At 37.4% G+C, this 17,566-nt stretch overlaps 1 protein-coding gene and 1 non-coding gene across 6 annotated transcripts in view; both read left to right on the top strand.

Moving 5' to 3' along the window:
• The window catches only part of NPEPPS (aminopeptidase puromycin sensitive), a 110,005-nt gene that overhangs the window by 69,315 nt on the left and 23,124 nt on the right, over positions 1-17,566 (top strand). For all 5 annotated transcript variants that reach the window (XM_061391550.1, XM_061391554.1, XM_061391549.1 and 2 more), the window contains 9 exons: positions 1,490-1,611; positions 9,316-9,423; positions 10,684-10,884; positions 11,337-11,433; positions 11,549-11,582; positions 13,015-13,129; positions 15,350-15,514; positions 16,352-16,456; positions 16,871-16,931. In XM_061391550.1, coding sequence (XP_061247534.1) covers positions 1,490-1,611; positions 9,316-9,423; positions 10,684-10,884; positions 11,337-11,433; positions 11,549-11,582; positions 13,015-13,129; positions 15,350-15,514; positions 16,352-16,456; positions 16,871-16,931 — 1,008 coding nt within the window. The remainder of the gene's footprint in view (positions 1-1,489; positions 1,612-9,315; positions 9,424-10,683; positions 10,885-11,336; positions 11,434-11,548; positions 11,583-13,014; positions 13,130-15,349; positions 15,515-16,351; positions 16,457-16,870; positions 16,932-17,566) is intronic.
• LOC133233090 (U6 spliceosomal RNA) lies at positions 364-467 on the top strand. The gene has a single exon (XR_009731572.1). It is a non-coding gene; the product is annotated as a U6 spliceosomal RNA (small nuclear RNA).

Raw genomic sequence — 17,566 nt, 5'->3', positions numbered from 1 at the left:
GCTCTGGATTCTTTTATAAATAGGCACTTTAAAGGGATCAATTAAAAGTCAACATTTTGGGGGATTTTTGTGACTGGATTTATAAAATGTAGAATGGGATTATTGTTTTGTCATGCATCTGAATTTAGTAGATGACACTAGATAATAGTGATAAGGTTTTTTCTGTTATGAAAGAAAGTATAGTTGGTGCTTAAACAACGCAGGTTTGAACTGCATGGGTCCACTTATACTCAGATGTTTTTCAGTAGTAAATAGCATACCACACATTCCAAGGTTGGTTGAATTTGGAGATGTGGAGGAACTGCAGATATGGAAGACCCCTGTCCCAGTGGTGTCTCTGGAAGCGTTAGTTGCTTTTCTTGTGCTTGCTTAGGCTGTGCGTATACTAAAATTGGAACAATACAGAGAAGATTAGCATGGCCCTGCGCAAGGACAACATGCAAATTTGTGAATCGTTCCATGTTTTTTGGGGCTACTCAGGTGGTTCAGTGGTAAAGAATCTGACTGCCAAGGCAGGAGACCCAGGGTTCGAACTCTGGGTTGGGAAGATCCCCTGGAGAAGGAAATGGCAACCCACTCCAGTATTCTTGCCTGGGAAATCCCATGAATGGAGGAGCCTGGTGGGCTACAATCTATGGGGTCGCAAATAGTCAGACACGTCTTAGCAACTAAGCACCTATAAATTATAGGTGGATTAACCCCCATAATATTCAAGGGTCAGCTGTATATATATTTGTAAAAACTCTCATTTTGTATATAAAAAAAGAATGTCTCTGTGTATAACTTGAGTCACTGTACTGTACAGCAGAGATTGGCACAACATTGTAAATCAACTATACTTCAATTTAAAAAAAACCTCCTATTTTATCTAAATTGATTTTGTTCTTATATAACAATAGAATATGTATTCAGGTATTTTTATTTGCATTTAATACTTATTGGTTTAAATTTATTTCTTTAATATTCTTAGATTTCAGGAAAGGATCAATGTATATGGCATAATTGGCAGAGAGCATGAGTTTTGGATTAAACAGACCTGAGTTTTTAATCTCATTCTTGCTACTTACTAATTGTGTGACCTTGGGCAAGTTATTTAACTTTTCAGGGTTAGTTTCTTCATCTCACAAAATGGAGACAATGCCTACCCAACTAAATATTTTTAAAGCACCAGTGCATAATAGCTGGTCATACATTGAATATATTTATTTCTTCTCCTGCTTTTCATGTATTGGTGATTTGAAACTCACTAGTAAAATTAAAGAACTTTCTTAGCAGTCACTCTAAACATGACTTTAAGGTTTCCTTTAGGATTAGTTTGCCATTTACTTTAGTAAATACTGTATTTTCTACATTGCCAAGAAGAGTGTTTGAGAAACGAAGGAATGATTTGAACATTGTCAATAGCTATGAACTAATGCTTAATGACATACTTCTGATAACTTGTACTTAATATCTCCATGAAAGTATTTTCATTTATCTTCAATCACAGGTACAGGAACCTTAAAGATAGATTTTGTTGGCGAACTGAATGATAAAATGAAGGGTTTCTATAGAAGTAAATATACTACCCCTTCTGGAGAGGTGCGCTATGCTGCTGTCACACAGTTTGAGGTATGGTATTCTTTAAAATATGAGCTTCCCAAGTGGCACTAGTGGTAAAGAGTCCGCCTGCCAATGCAGGAGACATTAAGAGATGCTGGTTCAATCCCTGGGTTGAAAAGGTCCCCTAGAGGAGGAAATGGCAACCCGCTCCAATATTCTTGTCTGGAGAATCCCATGGACAGAGGAGCCTGGTGGACTACAGTCAGTGGGATTGCAAAGAGTTGGACACGACTGATGCGACTTAGCACGCATGCATTCTTTAAAATATTATGATCTTGGGACTTCTCTTGTGGACCTGTGGTTGAGAATCTGCCTGCCAGAGGCTTCCCTGGTGACTCAGTGAAGAATCCATCTGCCGGTGGAGGAGACATGGGTTCTATTCCTGATCTGGGAAGATGCCACATGCTGTGGAACAGCTGAGCCCATGCACCACAACTATTGAGCCTGTGCTCTAGAGCCCAGGAGCTGCAACTACTGAGCCTGCCTGCCACAACTGCTGAAGCCTGTGCACCCTAGAGCCTGCACATCACATCAAAGAGTAGCCCCCGCTCGCCACAACGTGAGAAAAGTCCGTGCAGCAACAAAAACAAAGCACAACCAAAAATAAATAATGAAATAAAATTATTGTTTTAAGAACAGAAAGAAAGGATCTGCTGCCAATGCAGGGGACCTGGGCTTGGTCCCTGGTCCAGGTGCTAAGATTCCACATGCTGCAGGGCAACAAAGTCCACGCACCACAGCTGCTGAGCTAGCACCCTAGAGCCCATGCTCTGCAGTAACAGAAGCCATGGCAGTGGGCAGCTTGCACACCGTAACCAGAGAGTAGCCCCCGTTTGCCACAAGTAGAGAAAGCCCATATCAGCAATGAAGAGCCCGTGTGCCACAACAAAGACCCAGGGCAGCCAAAAAAAATCACGATCTTCAGTGAGACATTCTGACAAAGGTCTGTTCTCTTATTTGCCTGATTATTTGAGGCTAGATGCCTGTAACCATAATTGTATTAATGATTTTGGAATTTTTATTCTATATTCAGTTCTCTCTATTATACAGGGGAGAGAATTAGGGATGTGGGCTGGGGAATGATATTTTTATAACAGTATCAGTATTCATTTAGTAGGAAAAGCCACAGGTACAAAGTATAAAAGCAATCCAGGTGTTGAAGTTTTTTTTACCTGTATGTATGCATATATAGCTATATACAGATATATATGGATTTTATATATATATGTAAATATAATTTTGTTACCTGTGTGTATGTGTGTGTATGTGAGAGTGTGATTCCAGTGCTTATCTCTAGCCCTTTTGAGCACTTCTTCATCTTGGAATGATTTGTTGCAGTGTGTCTCCAAATGATTTTTAAAGGGAGAGTATGTGGGTGGTATACTTCCTGAGTGTTGGGATATCAGAAAATCTTTCATTTGCCTTTATATACAACCAGTTTTACTGAACATATAAAAGATTTGTTTGGAGGAGGGGGAAGGAAGAAAGAGCAGCCCCTGACATAAGTTGTCCTAGCACTGAAGCTAATAGATGTTGTTTTCCTGTTGGATGTAGACAAAGTGCCAGCCTCAGACAAGGTTACTACTTTGACACCATGATAAGGTGAGACAAAACAAGGACCCTTCGTAATTTCCTCCAGGCACAGACAAAAACAAGGTCATTTTGTTCATCACAAAAGACAAACAATTCCCTTTCTTGGTTAAAATGAGTGACTGCTGGTTGTTTTTTTTTTTTACCAAATGCAGTCTTAGGCTTTCTCTAGTTTGCCCTCTTTATATTAACAGAAAAGATAATACTTGCTGGTAAAATTGCCTCCACTTTCTGACAGCACTCAACTTAGAATTCTTTCTTCCTTAAATCGTCTCCAAATCATTCAGGCAAATTCCAAATCACATAGTAGTTTCTTACCTTTTAACTGAGACACCCCATAGTTTCTTTTGAGTGAGTTTTCCCTTGACAAGCCCAACTTCTTCAGTAAGAGTGATACAATTGGCTTACAGTTTTTCTCTTTCAGAGGTGCATAAATGTTGGTCTAGGGACCACCCTGGTGGTCCAGTGGCTACGACTCTGAGCTCCCAATGCATGGGGCCTAGGTTTGATTCTTGGTTAGGGAACTAGATTCTATGTGCTGCAACTGAAGATCTCGCATGCCACAACTAAGACCTGGCACAGCCAAATAAGTAAGTATTAAAGAAACCCAATATAGTTCAGGTTAATATGAAAAATTTTTTAATGTATAAAAACTTTGCTTCATTGTAGCTCCTGACTCCTTCATGCTATAATTGTCATAAAAATTTGATCTTTATATAGTACTAATACATCTAAGCCTGTCAGTCATTTTCTAATTATTACCTTATACAGTTGCCTTTTAAAGACAGATGTAAAGACAAAACAGAAAAGAATTACAAATAAAAATGTTTATGGGAATTCCCTGGTAGGCTAGTGGTTAGGACTTTCCACTACAGGGAGCTGGTCAGGGTTCAGTCCCTTGTTGGGGACCTAAAATCCTGTAAGCTGTGTGGTGCAGCCAAGAATGAAAAACAGACAAAACCCAGATAAAAATATTTATGCTGTCTTTATAATTCCTACGTGTTCCCCTTCACGGTGTTCTTCATTTCTTTGTATGGATTTGAGTTACCATTTACTGTATTTCACTTGAGCTTACAGGACTCTTTTCAGTATTTTTTATAAGGCAGGTCTGCTAATAATAAGTTCTCTGTCTTTTGGCACAGCCTAATAAATAAATAAAAATAAATATTACAAAATATGTTCTAAAGTCTTTTACATCTCATTTTGTCAAATAGGAGGAGTCAGACTAAAATGTGTCTTATCCCTTTGTAGAGTAACACAATTTAAAATTTTGCTGTATTTTCTTTGTGATTGCTTGTTAAATTATTTCTTTGTACCTAGTGTTCACTTTTCATTAACTTTTAATAATTGGTGAACCCTACTCACATTCAGATTTAGATCTTTCATCAGTATAGCAGTATTTTCTTCTGTTGCATCTTCATTATGTTTCTGTTCTGATCTCTTCTTCAGGAACATCATTTAATAATAGATTTAGCTCTAGTGTCTGTCCCCTAAATGTACCTGTGATTGCTTTTATCACCTGTCCTTTGTTTGTTTGCTTTTTGCTTAATATGTATATTATTGAAGTATAGTTGACTTACAGTGTTTCAGGTGCACAGCAAGGTGATTCAGTTATGCATATATTATTTTTGAAATTATTTTCCATTATAGTTTATTACAAAATACTGACTATAGTTCCCTGTGCTATACAGTAAACCTTTTTTGCTTATTTCATCTTCCTAATTAGAAATCTAGCATTCTATTCATACTAAGTCAAACAAGTGGAATCAAAATATCATACATTTTTAGTTAGGCAAAAATTCATAAGTTTTCTAAAATATATATGTCATACATACTATTTATGTGTATACATAAGCTTTTCTACTATGCTTGATAAAGGCTTGAGAAAGAACATTAAAAAGAAAGAAGAAGATGGAGAAATTGGAAAGCATAAACTAAATGAAATGGGAGGACTGAATGTGAAATAGAAAAAGTAAAACAAACTAGATAAAAGATCATCATGTAGTCCAGTTGTTTTTAAACATGACTGCTCATTAGAAGCATACCTTGAGCTCTGGAGGAAAAAGTGCAATACCTGGGCATTTGTATTTTTCAAAAAATTTCAAGATAATTCTGATAAGCATCTGGATTTTAAAAAGTGATTATAGGTTTTTCTGTAAAATTGTAGTTTTGTTTGGTGATATAGAGTTCAATTAATTTTCTGTTGACCAATCATGATACAGTGGTATAAAGTGAGTAATAGTTATATAATCACCATAGTTAAGGTGTTTATCAGTTTTCCCAATCAATAGCCAGACAAAAAATAAAAGATAATTATAATTTTAAGCCATAATGGGAACATGATTAACTTAACAATATAAAATAGTTCCATACAGTTTGGGGGGGTCAAGCACAGTGATGTAAGTGGAAGTACGTACATGCACATGTTTTCATCTGCCTAGCCAGTGTATGTCTTTTGGTTGGTGCATTTAATCCATTTACATTTAAGGTAATTATCAGTATGTATGATCCTATTACCGTTTTCTCAATTATTTTGGGTTTATTTTTTGAAGGTCTTTTCCTTCTCTTGTGTTTCCTTCTTAAAGTTCCTTTAGCATTTGTTGTAAACCTGGTTTGGTGGTGCTGAATTTTCTTAACTTTTGCTTTTCTGGAAAGCTTTTGATTTGTCCATCAAATCTGAAGGAGAGACTTTCTGGGTATTCTTGGTTGTAGGTTCTTCCCTTTCACCACTTTAAATATATCATGCTGTTTGCTTCTGTCTTGTGGAGTTTCTATTGAGAAATCAGCTGATAGCCTGATGGGAGTTCCCTTATATGTTATTTGTTGTTTTTCTCTTGTTGCTTTTAATATTTTATCTTTGTCTTTAATTTTTGTCAGTTTGATTACTATGTGTCTCAGTGTGTTCCTCCTTGGGTTTATCCTTCCTGGGACTCTCTGTGCTGCCTGGACTTGGTTAACTGTTTCCTTTCCCATGTTAGGGAAATTTTCAGCTATTACTTCAGATATTTTCTCAGGTCCTTTTTCTCTCCCTCCTCCTTCTGGGACCCCTATAATGTGAATGTTGGTGCATTCAGTGTTGTCCCAGAGGTCTCTTAGGCTGTCTTCATTTCTTTGCATCCTTTTTTCTATATTCTGTTACGTAGCAGTGGTTTCCACCATTCTGTCCTCCAGGTCATTTATCTCTTCTTTTGCCTCAGTTATTCTGCTCTTGATTCCTTCTAGTATATTATGCATCTGTTTTTTAGTTCTTGTAGGTCTTTGGTAAACATTTCTTGTATCTTCATTGTTTTCACGAGATCTTGGGTCATCTTCATTATCATTATTCTGAGTTCTTTTTCTGGAAGGTTGCCTATCTCCACTTCATTTAGTTGTTTTTCTGGGGTTTTATCCTGTCCCTTTATCTGTGATATACCTTTCTGCTTTTTCATCGAGATTAACTTTCTGTTTGGTTATGGTTTTTGTCTTAGCTGCTGTGGGACTGTGCTTCTTGCTTCTTCGATCTGCCCTCTGATGGAGGAGGCTAAGAGGCTTGTGTAAGCTTCCTGATGGGAGGGACTGGCAGTGAGAAAAACTGGGTCTTGCTCTGGTGGGCAGGGCCTTGCTCAGTAAAGCTTTAATCCAATTATCTGATGATGGGTGTGGTTGCACTCCCTCCCTGGTAGTTGTTTGCCCTATGGTAGGGTTAATGGCAAACTCCAAGAGGGTTTACTATGCCAAGGGAGGGGCCTTCCTTGCCTGATGCTGCCAGTGCCTCTGTCCCTGTGGTGAGCCCCTGTCAACCCATAACCTCCACAGGAGACCTTCCAACATTAGCAGGTAGTTGTGACTCAGGCTCCTGTGGGGTTACTGCTCCTTTCCTCTGGGTCTTGGTGCGTGCAAGATTTGGTTTGTGCCCTCCAAGACTGGAGTCTCTATTTCCCCTAGTCTGTGGAAGTCCTGTAATCAAATCCCACTGACCTTCAAGGCCAGATTTCCTGGGGATTCCCAGTCCCTTTGTCCAGTACCCAGGCTGGGAAGCCTTACTTGGGGTTTAGAACCTTCACCATAGTGCAAGAACTTCTTTGGTATTATTGTTCTCCAGTTTGTGGGTCACCCACAACTAGGTACAACTAGAGAGAAGCCCACTCACCACACCAAAATATCCTGTGTGCAGCAACTAAGGCCCAATGCAGCCAGATAGATAAATAAACTTAGATCTTACTATCTGTGTCATTTTATTTAGTGCTACTCCTAATTTGAATTTTTCTGTGTATTGTTTTCCTTACAGTCTACTTACTTTTTCAAACATCTTATTTACTGTTTAGTTGAATTCATAATTTATTTAATTTCTTTGACAGTGCAGTCAGACATGTCACATTTTTCCTTTGAGAAATCCTTTTTTAAAAATATTTATTTACTGGCTGTGCTGGGTCTTCATTGCTGTGCAGGCTTTCCTCTAGTTGTGGTCCGCATGGGCTGCTCTCTAGCTGTGGTGTGCAGGCATTGCCATGGCTTATCGTTGCAGAGCACAGGCTCTAAGGCACCTGGGCTTCGGTAGCTGCAGCATGTGGGCTCAGTAGTTGCGGCTCCTGCGCTCTAGAGCACAGGCTCCATAGCTGTGGCACAGGGGGCTTGTTGCTCCATGGCACATGGAATATTCTCAAATCAGGGACCAAACCCTTGTCTCCTGCATTGGCAGGCGAATTCTTTTACCACTGAGCCACCAAGGAAGCCCCAAGAAATCCTTTTTCAGAAGTATATGTTTTCCTGGCAGGCCAATGGTTAAGATTCCACACTTCTACTGCTGGGGGCATGAGTTTGATCCCTGATGAGAAACTAAGATCCCACATGCTATTCAGGGAAAAAAAAAAAAATGAAGAAGCAACAGAACCGAACGTGAAACAACAGACTGGTTCAAAATTGGGAAAGGAGTACGTCAAGGCTGTATATTGTCACCCTGCTTATTTAACTTATACACAGAGTACCTCATGCAAAATGCCAGGCTAGATGAAGCACAAGCTGAAATCAAAATTGCCGGGAGAAATATCAATAACCTCAGGTATGGAGATGACACCACCCTAATGGCAGAAATTGAAAAGGAACTAAAGAGCCTCTTGATGAAGGTGAAAGAGGAGAATGAGAAAACTGGCTTAAAACTGAACATTCGGAACACGAAGATCATGGCATCCGATCCCATCACTTCATGGCAAATAGATGGGGAAACAGTGGAAACAGTGACAGACTTTATTTTCTTGGGCTCCAGAATCACTGCGGACAGTGACTGAAGCCATGAAATTAAAAGATGCTTGCTCCTTGGAAAAAAAGCTATGACAAACCTAGACAGTGTATTAAAAAGCAGAGACATCACTTTGCCAACAAAGGTCTGTATAGAGTTGTACCGTGAAGAAGGCTGAGCACCAAAGAATTGTTGCTTTTGAACTGTGGTGCTAGAGAAGACTCTTTTGAGAGTCCCTTGGCCAGCAAGGAGATCAAATCAGACAATCCTAAAGGAAATCAACCCTGAATATTCACTGGAAGGACTGATACTGAAGCTCCAATACTTTGGCCACCTGATGGGAAGAGCCAACTCACTGAAAAAGACCCTGATGCTGGGAAAGATTGAGGGCAGGAGGAGAAGGGGGCAACAGAAGATGAAATGAATAGACGGCATTATCAACTCAATGGACATGAGTTTGAGCAAACTCTGGGAGATAGTGAAGGACAGGGAAGCCTGGTGTGCTGCAGTCCATTGGGTCACAGAGAGTCGGACGTGACTGAGGGGCAAGATACAGAATCTTGTCAGCGGTTCTATTTCTATTTTATGAAAGATTCTTTATTTTATAACTAATATTCTGCTGCACCACTAAATCTTATTTTGTTTTAAAGTTTATTACTTTTATGTTTACAGAAAGAATGAGATCTCTTTAAATAAGTAGGTCAAATGCTGACAGTTTTATGTGTTGTATATGAAAGTGCTACCTTGCATTTTCTTTGTTATCAGTGCCTAGCTTATTGCCTAGCGCTAAGTAGAAAATAAATATTTGAAAAAGTGAATGAATGAATGATAGAAAGAAATGGTTGTTACATGAAATAGTCCGGTAGGTTCATTCAGTGATAGTTCATATTTCATATTCTTTTTTTAAGGCTACTGATGCCCGGAGAGCTTTTCCTTGCTGGGATGAACCTGCCATCAAAGCAACTTTTGATATTTCATTGGTTGTTCCTAAAGACAGAGTAGCTTTATCAAACATGGTATGTATGTGTTAATGAGTATTCTTATATTTTGAATAAGCATTTAGCATACTTTGTTTGCTGATTAGATGGGATAGCATGGAACTACCTAGTCACCCAGCACAGTACTTGACACATAATGGGAGCACAAATGTTAGTGTTCTTAGTTTCTTATAAGCCCTCTTTTTTTTTATTGCCTCATTTGCGGAGTTTTCCCGCACCCTGGAAGAAATTTCTTGTAAGCTATGTTAACAAGATTACCTGCTTTCTTTAATTTGGAAATCTAAGTAAGAAATGAACTTAATAACTATTACTTGAGAGAAAAAAAATCTGATACTGTTACTAAATGCCAAAAGTTACAGCCACATAATGAAGTGTATTTGGGTTTTAACTGATTGTGTTCTTGGATGTGCTCCCTTCACTGGTGTCATTGAATGTCATTCATAGTAGAATAAGCATTTACTACTTGAAATGTGTTGTCTAAGACTGCCTTATTTAAGACATAGAGTAGCCGGTAGACTATAATAGGAGTCTAGGGAACTTGGAAACACCTACTGGACCTGAAATAACTGGCTTTTGCTTCCTTTATTAGTGGAGAGAATTCCGTAGATTCTCTTCTTAAAGATGCTTTTCTCAAATGTTCTTAGAGAGGAAGCTAATAAATTACACTGAAATGTTCATTTGCAGTTTAATGCAAATGAATTTATCAGATCAGTTCTTGAATAAGTCTTGCTTGGAAGAAAAAATAGCAAGAACTTGAGGAAACTGAGAGCCTGAATAGGAAAAAGAGGGAAATTAGGGAACTCTCAAAGTAAATGAGATTTGTCACAAATTTGCTTAGAGCCAACCTTCATATAGAATATGCTCTAAATCTAGAAATCTGTGCCCTTTTGAAATGTCCAGTTTCATAACTACATTTTATTTTCATTAATATTTGTTGTCTTCTATCCTTCGTTCACTTGAAAAGTATTAAAGTCTTAAAACATCCCAATACCTGTTATGTTAATAGGTATTCAAGAAAAGTTGCTTCTTTTACCTTACAAATCCTTGGTAGTTTTAACACTTCAGCTCCAACTTCTTATTGTGTATGCTTCATCAGTTCACTTTCTTTATTAACAGGAAAAGCCTTGAGAGTGTAATAGTACTGGGTAAATTAGGATAGAGAAGTAAGCAGTGCTGGAAAGGGGGAAGAAAAGGTTACAAAGCCTACAGTTTGGGGGTAGTGTTTGCTTTAAGGTATTTAATGTAAATCTGTTAAATTTTCCTTTTTTTTTTTTAAAGAATGTAATTGATCGGAAACCATACCCTGATGATGAAAATGTAGTGGAAGTGAAGTTTGCTCGCACACCTGTCATGTCTACATATCTGGTGGCATTTGTTGTGGGTGAATATGACTTTGTAGAAACAAGGTCAAAAGATGGTGTGTGTGTCCGTGTTTACACCCCTGTTGGCAAAGCAGAGCAAGGAAAATTTGCGTTAGAGGTAAATGTACTTGAAGAGGATTGTTCCAACAGTCCATAACTCCAGGTTGGGGAATTTACATTTCTGATCAATTATTAGTACAGTTATTTATAATCTAATCTGAAATATCTTGTGCTACTTTGGTTTTACTTTTAATAGAATCTTGGAACTAGCAACTTTGATGTTAACATTTTGAAAGATAATGATTAAGAGAATATTAGAATGGAATTTATTAACCTAGAGAGTGGCGGGGGGGACATATATAATTGTACTTTTCATACTGAGTTATAAATGGATTAAAGTTTGGCTGACATATACAAAGCTTAGGGCTAAAGCAGTCTCTGGAGGTGGGGTCCCCCAGGGTTGGTTTCTTATAACTTGAGATATTTGGCTTGCAACTGGATTCCTTTGTGGATTTCTGTAGGAATGGCAATAGGATTTATCAGATGGTTCTTTTCTTTATACTTTTATAGGTTGCTGCTAAAACTCTGCCTTTTTATAAGGACTACTTCAATGTTCCTTATCCTCTACCTAAAATTGATCTCATTGCTATTGCAGACTTTGCAGCTGGTAAAGTAAATTTCACTTTATTGATAAATTGTAATAACTTTTATTTTGAATTTTATGATTTTCAAGAAGAAGTATGTATAAATATCAATAAATGTTTGTATTTTATTTTATGAAGGTGCCATGGAGAACTGGGGCCTTGTTACTTATAGGTATGTTAATGATGTATTACCCTACCTTGTCTTTTAAATCACTGATTTCATGAGTGCTTCACTCCTAATTACAGTTCAGTAGCTTCTGCTTTATGATCTGCCATAAATTTTCCTACCTTCCCCCATTTCCTTGAACATTTCAAGAATGCAGATGAACACCCTCTGGTGCTACTATCTGAGAGTGTAAGATTTTAAAGTGAGCATCTGGCATTAGTAGCATTTCTAAATGTATTTTTGGCTGAGTTTCTCATTTCAGTGCCTTCTCTTCCTCCTGGTAGTTACATAGTTACATATCCAGCTTGAAGAACTTCCCCTGATTTAATGTCTTCTAGTCAAGTTCTCCGGAAAAGGCAATGGCACCCAACTCCAGTACTCTTGCCTGGCAAATCCCATGGACGGAGGAGCCTGGTAGGCTGCAGTCCATGGGGTCGCTAGGAGTCGGACACCACTGAGCGACTTCACTTTCACTTTTCACTTTCATGCATTGGAGAAGGAAATGGCAACCCACTCCAGTGTTCTTGCCTGGAGAATCCCAGGGACGGGGGAGCCTGGTGGGCTGCTGTCTGTGGGGTCACACACAGTCGGACATGACTGAAGCGGCTTAGCAGCAGCAGCAGTCAAGTTCTCGGAGAAGGCTATGGCACCCCACTCTAGTACTCTTGCCTGGAAAATCCCATGGATGGAGGAGCCTGGTAGGCTGCAGTCCATGGGGTCACGAAGAGTGGGACATGGCTGAGCGACTTCACTTTCACTTTTCACTTTCATGCATTGGAGAAGGAAATGGCAACCCACTCCAGTGTTCTTGCCTGGAGAATCCCAGGGACGGGGAAGCCTGATGGGCTGCCGTCTATGGGGTCACACAGAGTCGGACACAACTGAAGTGACTTTGAAGCAGCCAAGTTCTTACATGTCTGTCACCACAATACAAACATGTGGGTTGTATAATTTTAAAAGCAGTGTCTGTAAACAAGTTTTGGCCTTCTACTTTCAATTGCCTTCTTCGATGAGCTAAGTTTTGGACACTGTGTTCAGTGTTCTTTTTGGGACTGTGGAATGCATCTTCCCCCAGCTTGCCACTTCTCTGCTTTTAATGGAAGAACTGTCTTCTCTTTCTGTCTAGCACAGTAATGCCTAATTCCTTTAGATAGTTTTCCTAAAATTTCAGGCAGCTATCCTGGAAACAAACTGATAATTAAACTTGTGTCACATCTTTGATATTCTTTTGTATGAATTCAATTGGAGTAGTCTTTAATCTTCGCAGAGCTTTTTCTATCCTGTGTACTCTGAGGAAATGTTTTCTTGACATCTTTAAAGCCTAACTTGACCATCTTATTTACTTTTTGAATCTCCCTCCCCCACTTCTGCATGCCTGCTTTTATTGAAATACTTTTATTTTAAAAAAAAAAAAATTTTTTTTTTTTTTTAAACACAGGGAGACTGCATTGCTTATTGATCCAAAAAACTCCTGTTCTTCATCACGCCAGTGGGTTGCTCTGGTTGTGGGACATGAACTCGCCCATCAATGGTTTGGAAATCTTGTTACTATGGTATTTAATATTTTTAAGTGCTCAAATATATTTTTTTCCTGCTACACCTTATGTTGGCTAAATAGTATTTCAGGTTTGGCTGGCAATTTGTACCAAAAAAGTTTTTTTGATAGAAAAACTTTATTTTGAAAAGGTTTTATCAGGATATCCATGTTAATTAAGAACATACAGGTAATCTTTATTCAACAGAAAATACTACCTAAACTGTTCTAAATACTGCCTGTAAATGGGGCAAGTCAGGATATTAATTTGGGTGAAAGGAAGAGATTCCACTTAGATAGACAATTTCCATGCAGTGAGATTCAGGCTAACTGAAGTTTCTTGTGTCATATGTCACTTGCTGTAAAGTAACCTGATGAATAGCAAACTATCTTTAATAAGGTTGAAATGTTTTTAAGGGTCATTTTCTTCATTGCCTAAAGTTTTAAGCTGATATTTGATAGAAATGAAGGCAAAGAAACTACAGAGTAACTGAAGAATATTAAAATGTCCAGCTCTCCTGTTGAAGTCCTTGTTTATTGTAATGTTTGTAGTGAATGATCTCTATCCTCTAGTCTTGACCTTTCCCTTTTACTCTAAATGAGTGCTATCTATAGCAACCAACTGTGTTAGAGCTTGGAAGCACAGCTTTTAATAAGTGAACTAGAAGTACCTCTGCAAAGAAAGAACTGGAGATTGTGGAGCCAGCCAAATTCCCTGATGGCATTTTAGGCTGCCAAAGAGCAGAGCCCAACTTGGATGTTAGTTGAGACCACATGTCACAGAAATAAGCAAGAAAGAAAAACATTTAGCAACTCTTAAATGTCTGAGTTTGAGCAAACTCCAGGAGATTGTGCAGGACAGGGAAGCCTGGCGTGCTGCTGTTCATGGGGTCACAAAGAGTTGGACATGTCTTAGCAACCGAAACAGCAATGTGTCTGAAAGAGTTCCTAAGGAAAGTCAGCCCTTGAAAGTAAATCCTTTCTTTTTTGCTTTGGTTGTTTAAAATTTTGCTTAGGGGTTAAAAGAAAAAAGAAGAAAAGGTTGTTTGAAATATACTTTTACATGAAATTAAGTATGCTAGTTCCTGTGTTCAAATATGTCAGAAATGTTCCTTTCTCCTAACGCAGCAAATTTGTTGCTACCAAACAATTTTTTTTTTTGCTGTGTGAGCAGATTTTATTTTTTATGATTTTATTTTTAAACTTCCAGTATTAAATTTTAGTAGGGGAAATGTGTGCATTCTCATGTTGCTTTTAAACATCTTTCTGTTGTATTCGAGTAACTTCTAGTTATTGGATGTCAGTTTTTTCATTTACTGAAATACAGGGGTTTAGAGAGAGTTGGAAAATTACTAGCTTTGTACCAGCTTATCCCAATGGAGTCTGTTAGTTAAATAAGTATGCAAAGCATGTGGACAGATAGCCATTTATCACTTTATTGAAAACATTTGATCTTTTCAGAATTTTTAAATACCCTTTTGTTTTTCACCATTACATTTGTCCTTTATCTTGAATTCATATAGTATTGCTTTTTTAATAAGAGATTTAATCAACTTTAATGAAAATTAGATTGAAATCTCTTTCTAGCAAGTTTGTTTCTATTTTAAAAAGTTGATTTTGTCTGTGACCCATTATATTCTTTGTCCACTCCACTATTCTTATTATTAACAAATGAGAATTTTATATTCTATAAATGTTTAAATACCAGTTGTATTTAAACTTACTGCTATGACATTTTGTTAATTTCATGCAATTCTTGTATAAGCAATACTGCTTTTCTGTTTATCTAGAAAGTTTAATTTGTCACTCAGCAATGATTTTTTCCCCTGTCATTACGGAGATAGTTCCCAGTTTTCTTTGTTTGGTCCTAATAACTTTCTGATTTCTTAAAGAGAGTTGTTTATTAAACTGAATTTTATATGACAGTGTAGCTCTTACACACATTTATGCACTCCCTTCCCATTTTCCATCTTGAGGGTGTTTTTCATCCCCCTTCCTCCTCCTCTTCTACCTTTAGTACCAAAAAGTTACTTAGCAGTGGTGATAATTCGAGTGTCACCAGTTGGCTGTTCTTGGCAATTCTTTTGTTTATAGATGTGAGTTATTTACTAAATGTTTTGAATTGAATTTTAGCTCATTAAGAGTTTTAGAGTATAATGGAAGGGACATAAGAGTTTTTTATATTAGTGGAGTGACAAGCATCTTCTTTTCTTTACATATTTCCATCTTCTGTTTTTAGGAATGGTGGACTCATCTTTGGTTAAATGAAGGCTTTGCATCATGGATTGAGTATCTGTGTGTAGACCACTGCTTCCCAGAGTATGATATCTGGACTCAGTTTGTTTCTGCTGATTATACACGAGCTCAGGAGCTTGACGCCTTAGATAACAGCCATCCCATTGAAGTGAGACGTAATTTTCAGTCATTGGCCTTTGCTTTCACTTTCAATGAAATATGTAGTTTTTAAAATTTTCTTTGAAAAGAAAATTGCATGAGTGATGTCACTTTTATAGTTTATATTTCCATCTTGAAACTGCAGGCAGATTCTTTATTGAGTGAGCTACAAAGGAGATCCCCTTGAAATTCTACAAAGTTCTAGTTCTATTTCATTTTAAAATCTGTATCTTTGTAGAAGCAAGTTTTCTGTATCCATAAACATTCACTGAATAGATTTTTACTGAATTGTAATGGGGGAACCATACCTGTTGGGTAATATTAGGATTCTGTTGTTTCAAAGAAAATTCTAAACATACTCTTTTGTTGTTGTCATTGCTTTATATATATTTTAATTCTTTTTACTTAATCTGTCCTATTTTGGCTAGTTTATATGTATAAATTTTGCCTCCAAAGAGCTAGACTTACAGTCTACTTTGACATATTTAACCTGGGTCCTATGTAACTGTTAGCCATTACAATAAGTGCAAGAAGTCCAATGTTTTTCATCTCTCCCTTCCTTACCTTCACCTCCCTATCTCCAAAGAGATCCACAGTGACTTGCCTTCCAGCAAAGCAGTGTCAAGACTGGAACCCAGGCCCTAAAGAGATGATGGGGATTGTGTTATGTATTCTGTTTTATTAGTATTAGTTATTATACCCTTTTAAACAATTACACAGTATGAGTCACCTAAAGGCAAAAAGTATCTTATTGAGTTAGAAGAGTTTTCCTAGAAAGCTCTTTATGTAATTCATTATTACAGTTTGTCTGCTTCCTGTTATAACCTTGAATCATACTGTCTGCCAGGTCAGTGTGGGCCATCCTTCTGAAGTTGATGAGATATTTGATGCAATATCATACAGCAAAGGTGCATCTGTCATCCGAATGCTACATGACTACATTGGAGATAAGGTAAGAAAAAAAAATAATAATTAATTCTTTTATGGTGATCCCACAGAGTTTTACATGAAAAAGAAAAGTTTGATTTTATTTAGGTTAAGTTCCTAAGTAATTTTTCTAGAATCTATAAGAATATTACTCTGGCTTATCTTTATTTCTTTTTATGTTGACTGTTTTGGTCTCTTAAATGAATGATCTTGCAAATATATTTTGGGGGTTGGTGGAAGTCTGGTATAAAACTTAAAAGCAAAAGTAGAAGGCAAAGCGTATACATTCTTAAACGAAAGACAATAGACATTACTGTGTTTTAGTAAATCTAATACTCAATTAATTTTGAGTAAATTAGTTCTTGAGTACTCTGTAGTCAAAATATACTATAATTCTGAGTTCTCACTCTCCTGGATTTTAAAAATTGTGTTTTCTCAGGACTTTAAGAAAGGAATGAACATGTATTTAACCAAGTTCCAACAAAAGAATGCTGCCACAGGTAATTTTTAATAACTTGAGGTAGAAATGGAGAGAATGTCGGCACATTATCCAGAGTACGATATTTTATTTTTTTCTAAATACTCGATTTTCCATGTGATGGATAGGAAATAAAGTCGACTTTTTTGAAGATATATTACATCATAGATCAGTATGAATCAGGACCTATTATCCTTTTGGTCAACCTTCAGTAGTCTGCTTTCCACAGCTCAATGTTTTGCTGAAGAGTCTGAAAAGTTCTGTTTACTTTACCATAGCTTGTTCTTTTTTGGTGATTTGTGGGTTTTGTTGCCCTTAATTGACCATTGGACATTAAAATAGCTGCAGATTAACCATTTGTAGGAGTTGAACTTGTGGAACTGCAGATTTTCATTGAAGGAAATTCTTAAAATTTTATGATAGTCTATGATTTATTAGATACTAGAGTCAAAAGGAAGAATAAAGGTGTACTAGTTGATTGATTTGGAGAAGGCAATGGCACCCCACTCCAGTACTCTTGCCTGGAAAATCCCATGGATGGAGGAGCCTGGTAGGCTGCAGTCCATGGGGTCACTAAGAGTCGGAAACGACTGAGTGACTTCACTTTCACTTTTCACTTTCATGCATTGGAGAAGGAAGTGGCAACCCACTCCAGTA

This window comes from Bos javanicus, chromosome 19 (assembly GCF_032452875.1).
Source record: "Bos javanicus breed banteng chromosome 19, ARS-OSU_banteng_1.0, whole genome shotgun sequence".
Taxonomy (NCBI): domain Eukaryota; kingdom Metazoa; phylum Chordata; class Mammalia; order Artiodactyla; family Bovidae; genus Bos; species Bos javanicus.
The sequence above is the reverse complement of the archived record's forward strand: the minus strand, read 5'-3'. Positions and strand labels throughout refer to the sequence as shown.